The sequence below is a fragment of the Phacochoerus africanus genome, chromosome 7 (genome assembly GCF_016906955.1).
Source record: "Phacochoerus africanus isolate WHEZ1 chromosome 7, ROS_Pafr_v1, whole genome shotgun sequence".
NCBI classification, from domain to species: domain Eukaryota; kingdom Metazoa; phylum Chordata; class Mammalia; order Artiodactyla; family Suidae; genus Phacochoerus; species Phacochoerus africanus.
The window spans coordinates 3,677,951-3,693,946 of record NC_062550.1 but is presented as its reverse complement, the minus strand read 5'-3'; the positions used below and the strand labels follow the sequence as shown (position 1 = coordinate 3,693,946).

At 47.3% G+C, this 15,996-nt stretch overlaps 1 protein-coding gene across 2 annotated transcripts in view; it reads left to right on the top strand.

Moving 5' to 3' along the window:
• The window catches only part of ATXN10 (ataxin 10), a 160,071-nt gene that overhangs the window by 66,715 nt on the left and 77,360 nt on the right, over positions 1-15,996 (top strand). For both annotated transcript variants that reach the window (XM_047785989.1, XM_047785991.1), the window contains 2 exons: positions 9,177-9,285; positions 11,411-11,580. In XM_047785989.1, the coding sequence (XP_047641945.1) occupies positions 9,177-9,285; positions 11,411-11,580 (279 nt within the window). The remainder of the gene's footprint in view (positions 1-9,176; positions 9,286-11,410; positions 11,581-15,996) is intronic.

Genomic DNA, 15,996 nt, shown 5'->3' with positions numbered 1-15,996 from the left:
GAGGCGATCAGGTTATGAGGGCAGAGCCCCCAGGAGTGACTCCTTTCCCCTTCCAGCCCGTAAGGACGCAGTGAGGTCAGCGGTCCCATGCCGCCACCTCGTCTTGGCCCTTCAGCCTCCAGAGCCGTGAGATAGAGATGCTGTGTTTATAAGTCGCCCAGCCTGTAGTATTTTGTTATAGCAGCCCAAGCTAAGGCAGTATCCTTATTTATTTATTTTTAACTAGGGCCACACCCTTGGCCTATGGAAGTTCCCAGGCTAGGGGTCGAATCAGCTGCAGCTGCCAACCTACAGCTACAGCCACGCCAGATCCAAGCTGAATCTGTGACCTACACCGCAGCTTGCAGCAACGCCAGATCCTTAACCCACTGAGCAAGGCCGGGGACCGAACCTACATCCTCACGGATACTAGTCAGGTTCCTTACCACTGAGCCACAATGGGAACTCTGAATTGAATTTAGTTTTAATTTATTACTTTTTTCTGGCTGTGCCTGAGGCATGTGGAAGTTCCCAAGCCAGGGACTGAACCCAAGCCACAGCCGTGACTGGAGCTGCTGCAGTGGCAATGCTGGGTCCTTAACCTCCTAGGCCACAAGGGAACTCCCATTTCCTTGTTTTAGAAGAGTTACAAAAAGTGTCTTTGTAGTTTTGTCTTCGTACATTTAGAAATTCTCCCCGTGCCTGCTCTAGAACCCTTAGGGTCTTTTCCTTGCTAAGAGCATGGACACTAGCATACAGTGATTCTGTTTCTCTCCTGTTTATCTTGGGAATTCTCTTTATTTTTGTCTATTCCTTCCCTCCCTTCTGTCTTAAAGGTAGAATTGTTCTTTCTCTCAAATACTGCTCAGCGGTTGAAAAAAAAGACGGTACCTTGGAGTTCCTGCTATGGCACAGTGGGTTAAGACCCTGACTGCAGTGGCTCAGGTCACTGTGGAGGCTTAGATTTGATCCGTGGCCTGGCGTTGTGGGTTAAAGGTGTTGCTGCAACTGTGGCTCACATTCAGTCCCTGGCCGGGAGCTTCCATATGCCACACATGTGGCTCTAAAATAATAGTAATAATAATAATAATAATAATAATAATAATAATAATAATAAAAGAGGCATGCACTTTTTTTTTTTTAGGGCCGCGCCTGTGGCCCATGGAAGTTCTCAGGCTAGGGGTTGAATCGAAGCTATGGCTGCCGGCCTACACCACAGCCGCAGCATTGCAGGATCCGCGCCACGGATGTGACCTACAGCACAGCTCACGGCAACGCCAGATCTCCAACCCGCTGAGCAAGGCCCGGGATGGAACCCGCATCTTCATGGCTACGAGTCAGATCCGTTCACTGAGCCACGACGGGAACTCCCAGAATGTCCTTCTGGAGTAACCACAGAGAGATGATTTGCAAACACAGAGTGGACATAGCCTGAGACTGTACTGATTCCATGGCTGTGAAAGGCCACAGCGGCCGGAACCTCTGGATCACAAAGCGGATCGGATCGGGTGTCACCCAGGCTGGAAGTGGAGGGCTGGGATTGATTGTCGAGGGGAGGGGGCAGCGTTTTGGGTGTCAGCCGTGTTTTGTGTAGCTGTGTACGCCGACACGGCTCTACACGCTAGACGGATGTCGTTCATGGCGTGTATGTTATAGCTCAGCAGTGCTGATTTCAGGAAGTTCAGAAACCTAAGAGAGAGGTTATCTCGGTGCTGTGGGATCGAGGAGGAGAGGGAGTCACTTGGGCAGATAGGTGGGGGTGGGGGGGCAGGCTCACCCTTCGCAGGCCCACTGGCTGTACCCCACCGCCAAGGGAAGGTGGGGAGCACCGACCCTGGGCCGCAGCACTTCCCGGGGCGCCCTATGTGATCGTAGGCCACGATTACGCTGCTCTACTGAGGAAGTGGATTTCCTTCTTTGGGAAAATACTTCTTTTGTTGGTTGTTAGGGCTGCACCCACAGCATATGGAAGTTCCCAGGCTAGGGCTCGAATCAGAGCTGCAGCTGCCGGCCTACCCCACAGCCGCAGCCACACCAGATCTGAGCCACATCTGCGACTCACACCACCACTCACGGCAACGCTGGATCCTTAACCTGCTGAGCGAGGCCAGGGATCGAACCTGCAACCTCGTGGATCCTAGGTAGATTCGTTTCTGCTGCACCACAACAGGAACTCCAGGAAAATACTTCTTTCAAGGTTCTTGGCTATTGGTTTTCTGTGCTGGGTCGTACAGGCCGTGGTAGGTCTCTCACGGATGGGTCAGTATTTTATCTCATATCTGCGGTAGAGGAAGAGTCTTCCTCCCGGGCTGCTTTTGTTCCTGGAGATAGATTTGTGTCTGTTTCCAGCAGGAGGAGCAGTGAGCTGTGCTTTAAAAGTGAACTCTCCAGGAGACAGAGAAAATGAACCTGTTACATCACCAGTTTTAAATTTTTTCAAGGCACTTATGGCGTAGATGATTTTCATGTTGTAAGAAGTTATCTTATGTTACTTTTTATGTTCAGGAGAAGTTATATGTTTTTTTTTTTGCTTTTTTTAGGGCCGCACACACACGACACATGGAGGTTCCCAGGCTAGAGGTCCAGTCGGAGCTACAGCTGCCGGCCTACACCACAGCCACAGCCACAGCCACAGCAGATCTGAGCCACATCTGCAGCCTACACCACAGCCCATGACAACGCCGGATCCTTAACCCACTGAGCGAGGCCAGGGATCAAACCCCCAACCTCATGGTTCCTCGTTGGGTTCCTTTTCACTGCGCCACGACAGGAACTCCAGGAGAAGTTACATTTTTCAGTTTTTTCTTTAAAGGGAGGAAGAATGATTGTATGGTAATAGATAGAAAATTGTACATAGTTTTTTAATGGAAAAGCCCAAATGTTCAGTTTTTGAACATTCGCTATCTATGCATTCATGACTCGTGCCGATAAATGTATACACGTGATCTTTTCATATAAAAAAGCCATAGTCGTTCTTAGGAATTGATGGTGTGTTTGCCAGTAGGCTGCCATAAACCCAGTGACGTGTTGGAGCTCGTTCCTACCAGCCTCTGAGGGTCAGTGATTGAATATTCAGAAATTCGTGAGCTGGTTGTTCAGCTCCTGGTAGCTTGGAATCAGCCAGGGTGGAAGTATTTGTTCCATGGGAAGCAGCAAATGCCACTCATCAGGGTTTTCCACTCTTGCCTCTTCCAGCTGGATTACAAGCAAACTGCTGCCTTTACCCATTGGTGATAGTTTTAGGACAGGATGTCCAGTAAAGTTCTCTCGATGCTGGGACCTAAAAATCAGAATGAAAATAGGTGTTTTATAGCATCTACTTTGTCATTTATAAAATTGTTTGGCTTTAAAATTCTGAGATTTTGGAGTTCCCGTCATGGCGCAGTGGTTAGCAAACCTGACTAGCATCCATGAGGACGTGGGTTCCATCCCTGGCCTCGCTCCGTGGGTTAAGGATCCAGCATTGCCATGAGCTGCCGCTGCCGGCCGACATCACAGCCACAGCAACGAGGGATCTGGCGTTGCCTTGAGCTGTGGTGTAGGTCGCAGATGCGTCTCAGATCCCACGTTGCTGTGACTGTGGTGTAGGCTGGCAGCTGCAGCTCTGATTGGACCCCTAGCCTGGGAACCTCCATATGCCACAGGTGCGGCCCTGCAAAGACAAAAAGACCAAAAAATTCTGAGATTTTATTTGTGTTTCTTTATACAATGAGTCTAAGGTTCTCATAGTAACTCTTGTTTCCAGTTTGGGGTATATTTTTGTCAGTTCCAGCATGCTTAATTTTTAAGATTTAAGAGTCAGTTTAGCTTTATGTCGTGCCATACCCGAGGCACATGGAACTTCCCAGGCTAGGGGTTGAAGTGGAGCCGCATCTGCCTGCCATAGCCACAGGCACAGCAGCATGGGATCTGAGCCTCATCTGCAACCTGCACCACAGCTCAGGGTAATGCCAGATCCTTAACCCGCTGAGTAAGGCCAGGGATCGAACCTGCATCCTCATGAATCCTAGTTGGTATCGCTAACTGCTGAGCCACGAAGGGAACTCCCCTTCTGAGTTTTTTTTACATATTTAGTAAAATCATCTCCACTTAGATTGTGGAAATACACACCTGATAGTCTAGTTCTTTCAGTACTTTGCGTTTTTAATAAATCTGGAATTGATTTTTGAGTAAAAAAGTGCATTATTTGTTTTTTAACTCTCCAGGATTCTATAATCTTTAGTGAGAGATTGGGTTTGAACCTGGATTTCTCCTCTTACTGATGTGGGATCTTGAATTTTACTTACCCTCTCTGTGCCCCAGTTTCTTTACCTATAAAATGAATTATGTTTTATTTTTTTTTAATTATTTTTTTATTTGCCTTTTGTCTTTTCGGGCTATACCAGCGGCACATGGAGGTTCCCAGGCCAGGGGTCGAATCAGAGCTGTGGCCTCCGGCCTACGCCAGAACCACAGCAATGCAGTGGTTCTGAGCTGAGTCTGCGCCCCACACCACAGCTCACGACAACGCCAGATCCTTAACCCACTGAGCGAGGCCAGGGATCAAACCCGCGTCCTCATGGATGCTAGTCGGGTTCGTGACCCACTGAGCCATGACGAGAAACTCCAAATGACTTCTGTTTTAATGTAATCATTTAGGATACTAATTGGTACATAGCTAATGTCCCCTAAATGTTATCTGGTAATTATTGTATCATTATCACTTAGTGAATAATCTCATCCTTTCTGCTAAGCTTAATGCCGCCCAAATCGTGTGTTGAATTCTTAATATAATTTTGGATCCATGTCTGGATTTCTAACCTTTTACAGAGGAAACCAGTAGGATATTAACAGCTGGTAAGAACTCAAAGAGGTGCATGCTTACATGCGATAAAGGAGATACTGTCCACTGGTAAAGAATTCCCCTGAGAAGAATTCCTGTGCGAGAAAGGAATGCTGAAATGCACTGACAGCGATGCAGAAACTGGTCTGTGCACACGGCAGTAATTGCATTCCAGCCAGACAGAAATCATCTACATTTCTGTTGACAAGAATCATTTGCCTTTTATTGTCAGTTTTCTGCCACTGACAATGCTGTAAAATAGCTCAGAGACACGGAATGGCAAAGGGAACCCAAACTGCTGATCTAGACAGTAGACTAATCTTCGTTCTTCTCTTTTACCCACTTCAAAATCTTGCTCCTGTAATTTGCCTGCATCTTTTTTCCCCCTGCGAGTGCCTGGTGTAATGACTATAGTTTTATAATACTTAGAAACACTGAAAGCATGTCTCGCTGAGTGCTCTTATTTTTGAAGAGAGTCATTTTTCCTGGCTGTTGTTTCATTACTCGTTTCCAGCTGCTCATTATAGAGACACTTCGTTAATGAAAGAATTCTGATGATTAAAAGTAGAGATGTGTTATGTGAGGATGGATTAATTTTCCTTGGGGTTTATTTGAGATGATACAGAATTTAGAGCTGGAAGGAAACTTAGAGCATCTCTTCCAACCCCCTGATTTTTTTATTAAAAAACTTTTTTTTTTTTTTTAAATTTTCGGGTCGTGCCCACGGCCTGTGGAAGTTCCTGGTCCAGAGATTGAACCTGCTTTGCAGCAGCAACCCGAGCCATAGCAGCGACATCTAGTGAGATCCTTAACCCCCTGTTCCACAAGGGAACTCCCCACCCCCCTAATTTTATTTTGGTCTTTTGATCATGAAACATTTCAAATGTAGACTAAGAGAAAAAGTGTCTTGAAACCCCATCACCTGCTTCATCATTTAACTGCTTCATTTACATTCTCGTTTCATCCACAACCCACTCATTCTCAGGCTGGTTGCTCTGGATTCAAACAGAGCGCCCATGTATTTCATCAGTCAGTATTTTATATGTGTCTGTAAGAGATGAGGAGTCTTCTTATGTAAGTGAATTATAATTAGCACATCTGAAAAAAACTAACGATAAAAATTGAATACCAAATAAACAGTATTCAAATATTCTCCATTGCCTAAGAGTTTTTTTTTTTTAAGTTGATTTCTTTGAATCAGGATGTAAGGAAATGGCCATATATTGCAATTCCATTGCTTGCTGTGTCCTGTTTTTTTTTTTTTTTTAAGCCACAACTGTGGCATGTGGAAGTTGCTCGGCCAGGGATCCAACTGGCACCACAGCAGTGACAATGCCAGATCCTCAATGACTAGGCCACCAGGGAACTCCTGGTTGCCTTTTTTTTTTTTTTTTGTCTTTTTAGGGCCGAACTCGTGGCCTATGGAGGTTCTCTCAGGCTAGGGGTTCAATCGGAGCTGTTGCTGCTGGCCTATGCCACAGCCAGAGCAATAATGCCAGATCCGAGCCGCATCTGGGATGTTGGATCCTTAACCCTCTGGGTGAGGCCAGGGATTGAACCCGCAACCTCATGGTTCCTAGTCGGATTCGTTTCTGCTGTGCCACGATGGGAACTCCTCCTGGTTGCTTTAAATAGGTTCCCTTTCCTCTTCCCCCTCCCAGCCTTTTGTCCCTCCTCTGTCGTTATTTGTTGAACTGAATCGTTTCGTCCATGGAGTTTCCTGCAGTTTGGTTTTTGCTGAGTGTCTCTCCGTGGTGGGGTTTTACGTGCTCTTTTTTTTCCTTGACTTTCTGTGAATGGTGGTTCCTTCCAGAGGCTTGTCCAGAGTTGGATTAGTTTTTTGTTTTTTTTTTTCTTTTTAGTATATTTCATTGTTGGTGATAAGTACTTTCATCCAGAGGCATGTACTGTCTGGTTGTTTTTTGTGAAGTTAGCAGCTGTTAATGATTACTGCCCAGATCCATTAATTCTTTGGGGTTGTGCAGCGGTGGTGTTTGGACTCTGTCATTCACTTTCCATGTTCTTTAGCTGGAATATTTTATGAAGAGAAACTTTTCCTCATCAGTGACTTGGTTATACAAGGTACATCTTGATGAAGAAAAGCAGAATAATGGAAGTTCCTGTCGTGGCGCAGTGGTTAACGAATCCGACTAGGAACCTTGAGGTTGCGGGTTTGATCCCTGGCCTCGCTCCGTGGGTTAAGGATCCAGTGTTGCTGTGAGCTGTGGTGTAGGTCACAGACTCGGCTTGGGTCCTTCATTGCTGTGGCTGTGGTGTAGGCCGGCAGCTACAGGTCTGATTGGACCCCTAGCCTGGGAACCTCCATATGCCACGGGTGCAGCCCTAAAAAGACAAAAGACCAAAAAAAAAAAAGTACAAATAAAAAAGAAAAGCGGAATAAATACTTGATTTCCCCTCTTCGATAATCAGCCTTCAGAGTCTTGAGCTGGTTCTGCGGCTTCGTCCGAGGACGATGAGTTGTTGAGTTTCGCTTCATTCATTATATGAAGTCATGGCTTATGAGCCGCTTGGTTTGTTTCCCCTCCGTTTGAGCAGTAATTCTTCCTCGTGCCCCAGTGTGCTGTTGCTGGCGGGGGGAGCCTCTTCAGGTTGTTTCTGATTCCTTCTGACGGGATCCGAGGCGGCTCTGACAGCGGCCTTGCTATCTGGTATGACGGGGTGTCCAGGGTGATCTGGTATGTTCTGCCCCAGATCTCGCAGCCGGTCAGCCGTCTCTTGGCAGGGAAGTGGCATCTGAAGGTGATGATAATCCGGGCGGCTCCCCAGTTAACACGAGCGGATGCCCACGCCGTGCCAAGTTCACGGACTTGCTTGAGTCTGTTCACCATGTAATTAACACGTCTGTTCATACTAATTTCAGACTTCTAATCTAATAGTTCCCCCTAACTCTTTAAAGCAGCAAGTGAAAGCTATTGGACAAAATTAAAGATGCCAAAAGAGAATGGGTGTTTCTTGCTCTCTGAGATCTCAGAATACGCCATTAAAATATTACCTCCTAATTGGAGAATAATAAATACATATTTAGAATTTTTAAAAGGAAGTAATTTATATTTTCTCTTGAAGCCTCTTATCCTTCTGACCTACACTGATGTCACCCACTGCACTTTGTCACATAATGTGCGCTTTAAAAAGGAAGTTAAAAATCATCAATGCAGACATGGCCTTTTAAAATTTTATGGAGTTCCCGTTGTGGCTCAGCGATATCGAACCCAACTAATATCCACGAGGATGCGGGTTCGACCCCTGACGCTGCTCGGTGGGGTAGGGATCTGGTGTGGCCGTGGGCTGTGGTGCAGCTCGCAGACGCGGCTCGGATCCCGCGTTGCTGCTGGCGGTGCCACAGCCAGCAGCTGCAGCTCCGAACTTCCGTGTGCCACAGGTGCCGCCCTAAAAATAAAAGAATAGATGCAATTTTATTTCTCGGCAGCCTAAAGCCATGCCGTACATGGTTGGTGGTTTCTTCAGCACGTGGTCTATTTGGTAATAATTGATTTCGTACTTACGTGAACGAACGTTTTCAAATGCTATCTTTTCCAACCTACTAAGATACTGCCTATAGGTTTGTATTTACCCAGAAATAATGTACGTTCTTGCAGCCAGAGTTCTTTCACCCACAGCATTTTACAGGATTCCTGTGGACAAGAAATTAATGTATTTCATGGGGTGTTTGTATCGTTAAAGTAGAACTTGCTTGCTGGGAACACATTCAAAAGAAAATATTTGCATAAATGTTATGTACATAGCTAGTAATTTTGAACATTTATTCCATTGTTGGAAGGTATTTTTGCTTGAATAAGAACTTTTCTGACTCTTTGCTCCAAGAAGACACGTAATGACACATAATCTTGCATTCTTCCTGGCAGATGTCTGCTCGTAGTGAAAATGGTTGTTCCTTGGAGTTCCCTTCGTGGTGCAGTGGTTAACGAATCCGACTAGGAACCATGAGGTTGCAGGTTCAATCCCTGGCCTTGCTCAGTGGGTTAACGACCCGGCGTTGCCGTGACCTGTGGTGTAGGTCACAGACGCGGCTCGGATCCCGCGTTGCTGTGGCTCTGGCGTAGGCCGGTGGCTACAGCTCCGATTCGACCCCTAGCCTGGGAACCTCCATATGCCGCAGGAGCGGCCCAAGAAATAGCAAAAAAAAAAAAGGTTGTTCCTGTGAGTATTTAATACTTCTGTTTCTTGATGGTGTATCTCTTTTTAGATGTGTGACAAGCACTGTCTCTGGAATATTTTTTATTTCTTGAATATTTATATGAGATTTCATGTTTCTACAGTTATTTCTCACTGTTAAATCATTTAGCTTGCTTTCAAAGTCATGTTTTTTTTTTTTTGGTTTTTTTTGTCTTCTTAGGAGGCACTGGCTACAATTAGGCTTCTTGATGTCCTCTGTGAAATGACTGCTAATACCGACCTGCTCGGCTATCTACAGGTTTTTCCTGGCTTGCTGGAAAGAGTGATTGGTGAGTGAAAGACCACACGTGTCATTATTTGTAGTGAGGAAATCTTTGACCTGTTGTACTGTCGTGTAAGTTCAAACACAGATCCTTGATTTTCAATGTGTTAGTATCTTTTTTGAGATTTTGGGGGGAACATTTTTTCTTGGAAGGAATCGTCATTTTGGGGTAACAGCGCGGGCTTTGGCAGCTTACCTGCTGTCCATGATGCCTGGTTAGTAGATAGGGATATTCATGCCTATTACACAGCTCCCTGGAGAGGGTGGTCCATCTGTAGCGGCTGCAGTGATGATGGTTGTGGTGGGGTTTCTATGATGATGGCGTTTGTTTTTTGTTTTTTGCCATTTTCTTGGGCCGCTCCTGCGGCATCTGGAGGTTCCCAGGCTGGGGGTCCAATCGGAGCTGTAGCCACCAGCCTACAACACAGCCACAGCAACGCAGGATCTGAGCTGCGTCTGCGACCTACACCACAGCTCACGGCAACACCGGATCCTTAACCCACTGAGCAAGGCCAGGGACCGAACCCGCAACCTCATGGTTCCTAGTCGGATTCGTTAACCACTGCGCCACGACGGGAACTCCGATGGCGATTTTTATATTACTGTAATTTGACCGTATTTGTTAGTAAATTTTTCCCAATTACCCTATGGAACGTGAAGAATAAATAGTGCCTTACACGTAGTAATTATGTATTCAGTTCTTATAAGAAAACTGTTGTAAACAGGAAGCCATTGCTTGATGGTACCATCTTTGCTAAAAAGCTGTTTGCAAAATAATACATGTACAACCTGTTCCTTGTGGATAGTCATGCCTATGGTTGCTCTTCACTGTCTGCTATTTTTTTCTTAAAAAAAAAAAGATTATACTTAATCTGGAGACCCATATGCTCAGAAAGATGAATCTCTATCTAGATGGGTCGATGAATGAGCAGTGAGCTGTGGCATCGTGGGTTAAGCATCCAACTGCAGCTGCTCAGATCGCTGTGCAGGTGCATGTTTGATCCCCCGCCAGATGCTGTGGGTTAAAGGATCTGGTGTTGCTGCAGCTGTGGCGTAGGTTGCAGCTGGAGCTCGGATTCAATCCCTGGCCTGGGAATTTCCATGTGCCTCGGGCGTGGCCATTAAAAGGAAAAAAAAAAAAAAAAGGACTTCACAAACCTGAGAGGCTGAATCATTGTGGAAGGGGCATGCTTTTGGAGCAAACATGGGTTGTCAGCCTACCTCTGCCAAGTAACTAATCTCTGAGCCCAGTTTCTTCATTATAAAGCTGGGAAAGTGACCTGCCTTGAATAACTTTGTTCAGAGGGTTAAATTAGATCATGTGGAAACACTTAGAAGACTTCTGGAAGGTTGTCTGCTTTCACAGGCTGCCTGGAACAGTTCATCGAGTGTAGCAGCGTTCAGCTATTTCTTCTGAGTGTAGCCAGAGTAGATGGATGGAGAACGCACGCTGCCTTCTGGTCATCTGGACAGTGAGGAAAAAAGTCCCATGCTTTTTGGTTTCTGTCATATGCCTCATGATAGATAGGAGGGCATTTTAGACACAGCTGACTGTAGTTGTCACGTGAGTTCCTTCATGGAGAAATTGGAATTGGAAACCTTTTCCTAGGAGAGATGGTGGAAAATTTTTAGCTAACTTTTCTTTGTGGATAAATACAAAGTCCGAGTTGGGGGAGTTCCCGTTGTGGCACAGCAAAAACAAACGCGACTGGAATCCATGAGGATGCAGGTTCCATCCCTGACCTCGCCCAGCGGATCCGGCCTTGCTCTTGCTATAGTGCTCTTGCTATGGCTGTGGTGTAGGCCAGCCGCTATAGCTCCGATTCAGCCCCTAGCCTGGGAACCTCCATATGCTGCAGGTGAGGCCCTAAAAAGCAAAACAAAAACAAAAACAAAAACAAAAACAAACCCCAAAAAAAACCCAAGTTGGGTTATCATTTTGGCCTATGTCCTCCAACCAGGGTCATGAAAATTCTAAAGCAAAAGCCGAAGAGCCTCCCAATCGTAAAAAGAATGCTTTCGTTACTCTACTTTGCGTTTCTTTTAATCCACCCAGTAATTAGATTTGCTTCTGGGAGCAAACGCTGATTTTTTTTTTCCCATGGAAAAGGAAGTGTCTTCTTCTGTTATAGATCTTTTGCGACTGATTCACGCAGCTGGCAGTGATAGCACGAGCATCTTCAGCCCCTGTGCTTCCGTAAAAGCAGAGGGCGACATCACTAACGTGGCTGAAGGCTTTAAGTCTCATCTCATTCGTCTGATCGGAAACCTGTGTTACAAGAATAAAGAGAACCAAGACAAGGTAAGACTAGTCCTTCGTCTGTGTCATACAGGTGTAGCTTTAGATAGCATATCATGTTTAGGATCTGGAATGTGTCCCCTTTCCAAAGCATGAAACCCTGAGGTGCTTAGAAAGTAGCTTGAGGTGCAGGTTTGTGTCTGTATGGCCGCAGAGGAACAGAAAATGGCCTGTCTGTCTATCAGGGTTCATATTTTTATCATTTCGCACTGTATTTGCCTCTCGTGTGTTTGAGCGAGTCCTCTTTCTTTTCAGCCGTCAGTGCGTGTCCTGAGTCGGTGCGTATGAGCACACTGTTTATGTAGAGAATTCTCGAAGGAAAAGCGAAGCCTAGACATTTGGAAACCCAGAATAGACACTTAAGCACTCTCAGTACCCCGCCGTTTTTATGGATCGCGCTCTTCAGAAAAAAACAAACCTGAACTGACCTCTGTGCCTTGCGTGTGCGGATAACAACCTCATAAGCTTTTCTTCCCGCTATTTTGAAATGCACGTAAGGTGTCAATATTAAATCTCTGAAAATTCCGTGGTCTGCCCTTAGAAGCTGCGTTTGTGCCGACTAGATGAGGGCCAGTTATTGCCATGATGTGAGGGGGGGATAAAAAGACGGCCGGGGAAGTGGACCCCAGGTTTCCCGGTGAACGAGCCTGCTTCTGTCTTGCCAGGGTTTTATTCCGATGCCTCCTCCCCTGCATCAGGTACGAGTGGAAGGCTGCTGATCCGCTCTTGGAAAATTACTGGAATGATGGGTTGTTTTTTGTTGTTTTTTTTTTTTTTTTTTGGTAAGAGAAAGTTGGTAGAGTGTAAAACACTTTACCTTTTTAATGACCAAGCCTGCCTTTCTTGGGACGCACCCATGAGGGGGTTGAACTACCTTTGGCTGCTCCCTGGGGTGGGCATCTCCGAGGAGCAAAGTGGAGTAACCCTTCACGGGCCGGGGAACGAACTCGCAGAAGCCAGGATCCGATTGCCCTGCGAGGACCTACAGAGGGAGGCCACGTGCTGCTGCGGGGAGGCGCTGGGGCTCCGGGGACGTCGGCGGTGTGGCCGTCCCGTGTGCGGTTCCCAAGCGCACTGCTGACCTCTGAGCAAGCGCTCGAGGAGGTGGAGTAGCAGAGGGCCTCTCTTTCTCCTTCCTCCCTGTTTCCCTGTGCCAACAAAAAGTCTGAACCTGAAAGCACTACCTGTGGGATTTTTTTTTTCCCCTCCTCCCAAAGACTCTAACGCAAGGTCACCGTCTTGCAGCCAAACCCTGATTCGGTCCAGGTGTAACAGACGGGAGCTTGCTCCTTGTGGAGGGGGCTTCGCTAGCACCTGCTGACTCAGTTCGAGCTTTGGAGAATCGGATGATTAGGCAGCACGTCTTTGTCACCCTGCTGGTCATTTTCGTTGTGTTGTCTGGATGGATTGGCCCACTTCTCTGCAGATTGGGGCCTGAAGGGATATTTGGCCCTTTCTCTGCTCTAAGACTAAAGATATGAGTTAAGAGGGGGGTCTGGGAAGTTCCCATTGCGGCTCAGCGGTTAACAAACCCGACTAGTATCCATGAGGATGTGAGTTTGATTCCTGGCCTCGCTCAGTAGATTAAGGATCCGGCGTTGCTGTGAGCTGTGGTTTTGGCCAGCAGCTATAGCTCAGATTTGACCCCTAGCCTGGGAACTTCCATATGCCGCTGGTGCAGAGCTTTAAAAAAAAAAAACAAAAGACAAAACAGAGGGGTTTTTGCATCATTGAGCCTAAAGTAGTTCATTCGTCACCCCGAGGGAAAAGGGACTGATGATTTGTTTAGTGTCTGCTCTGTCCCAGCATCGTGCTCAGAGAGCCGCTTGCATAACCAGCTCTAATTTTTGCATGAGCCGTGCAAAGCAGGTGCTGCTGGCCACACCTGAGGGAGAAGCCACTGGTTTTTGAGCCGCAGAGTCCCGAGTAGAGTTTGGACTTGTGTGCTGTGAGCTCCTGGGCCTGTGCTCCCTCCCCTGTAGCTTGCGCTTCTCATTTGGGAGCTTTCCAGGAAGCAGTTGCAAATAGGCTTTTTCGCAATCACTTGAGATCGAAGATGCTGGAGGCTGGAAAATCCAGGCTCGCCAGGACCCTTGGGCCCATCCTTGGTTCAAGTCCGGCGTGCTTTTGCTGCTCACATCCACTCATCAGACTTCGATGGTCCCAGCCTTGGTGCTCCTTGGTGCTGATGGATAAGACAGGTGTCCCCCGTGGTGACACTCACACGAGAAGCATACAGGGACCCTCCTTGCTTGGTCAAGCCCGAATCCCGGAGTTACGTCCACCCATTTCCTAGAATCTCTGCATACGAACCCGATGGCGCTGAGGTTTGATCGGAAGCCTTTTCCGCCCAGCCGGGTCTCTTTGCTTGTCTGTGTGACATCATTGCACTGAGTGCGGTGCCCACTTGCTGGATGGCACCCCCTTTGGTTATGGGGCCCTTTCCCTGTTACAAAGTTCTTTTCGTCTGCTTTCGTTCTTTGGGGCCTTATGACACTTGGGTGGAAAAGGCTGAAAAGATGGTGTCGTTTTTCTAAATGAAAAAACCGAGGCTCAGAGAGACTGAGTGGGATTAAGAGCGGTCCAGCTCTAGCATTTATTGAATGGGAACTACCGTCAGCTGCATGCTTTGCAGCAGCCAATGTCACCTTGGGAGGGAGATCCAGTGACTGCAACAGAAGCCGCTCTGGGGAGGAGCAGGTGAGCCACTTGGTCCCCGGTGCCCGTGGCAAGAGCAGCCTTCCCGATGCCAACAGGGAGCTGCCGGCACCGGCCTCACGGAAGGGCCATAAGCTTCCTCTCTGCGTGTGCCTTTGGGCTGTGCTCCAGGGGCAGGTCGCCTGGCCGCAGCTTGAGAATCTGCTCAGAAATTTGTTTGACCCCGTCCGTCTTCCGTGACTCTTGCACTCTTGAGTCTGTGCCCGTGATGCGTGGTTGTATTTCCGGAGCTGTAAGGGAATCTCTAGGCTTCCCTTGACCGAGTCCCAGGGTGGAGGTGTTCTGAAATACTTGGCGTCTCTATTCTTCCCTTGTGCTGTGGGCCCCGTTCACCTGGTGCCTTCTTGCTCCATCCACCGTGGTTCGTTTCCTTCCAAACCTTTGTGGACCTGAAATGGAGAGTTTTATTTTGGTTTCTGTTGTAAGAAACACACAGGTGTTAATGCTGCGAACACGAAGGCAGCATCGCGTGGCTGCTGCTCTGCGAGACTGTGGTTTGCTTTTTCCTTCCCCATCCTCTAGTCTTCCGTGTTGTCACAGGTGCTTTTTGCGCCCAACTCGCATCAGTGGACAGAGCCTCTAGACAGAGAATCAGTAAGGCAGCAGAGATCCTCAATGACACAATAGAAAAGTTAGATTTAATTGGCATCTTCAGGACATTACATCCAAAAAAAAAAAAAAAACCCAGGCGTTCCCGTTGTGGCGCAGCGGAAATGAATCTGACTCACATCCGTGCAGACGCAGGTTCCATCCCTGGCCTCGCTCAGTGGGTTAAGGATCCGGCGTTGCTGTGAGCTGTGGTGTAGGTCCTAGACGTGGCTCAGTTCTGGCATTGCTGTGGCCCTGGCGTAGGCCAGCGGCTACAGCTCCGATTCGACCCCTCGCCTGGGAACCTCCATATGCCGCGAGCGCAACCCTAAAAAGACCAAAAAAAAAAAAATCAGAATATACATTCCTTTTTATTATAAAGTCTTTAAGTGATTGCTTCATTACAAGAAAAACCAGACATGGTTTTTGCTGTTTTTTTGGTAACGCCAAATGCATTTTTCAGAATCGGTAAGCAGGTGCTCTAGTCCCTCCGCCTGCTTTTTCGCTCCGAAAGGTGGGCCAGCTGCCGTTTTGGCTGCAGCATCCATTCTGCCGAAGGTTTCGTGGCTGTTCAGCTCTGCCTCCTCGTCCTCCTGATGGAGACGATTCCCTGGCACCCGCCCTTGTGCCCGATCCCATGTGTTCAAACATGTGCCCCCGCAAAGCTTTCGTTACAGGCCTAACTTCATTTTCAAACGCAGCCCGTTCTGTGTGGGAAAATTCAGCGTGCAAAGATGGTAGGCCGCGCCAGTTCCCCCCGCCTGTTGTGGAGGTGGCTTTCACTTACATGTATTAAAAAATCTCGGTGATAGGTTTTTTATTGAGGCGCTTTATGTACCCTTGGCGTGACTCCCCCGCGTCTAAAGGGTACCCGCTGCCCAGTAAGCTTTCAGGACACGCTTTTCTTGAATGAGAACTCCTTTTAAAATATTTTAAGTGTCCACTTCATACTGAGCACAGATTTAGGCGCCGAAACTGTAAAGCAAACACGACACAGCCCTCCTCTCCAAGGAGCCCACTTTTACTCTAAAATGTCATGATGATATTTGCGAAGAAAGGCATGTAGTAAGACGAAATAAAACAATGTTTTCAAATGGAAGGTAATGTTTCCTC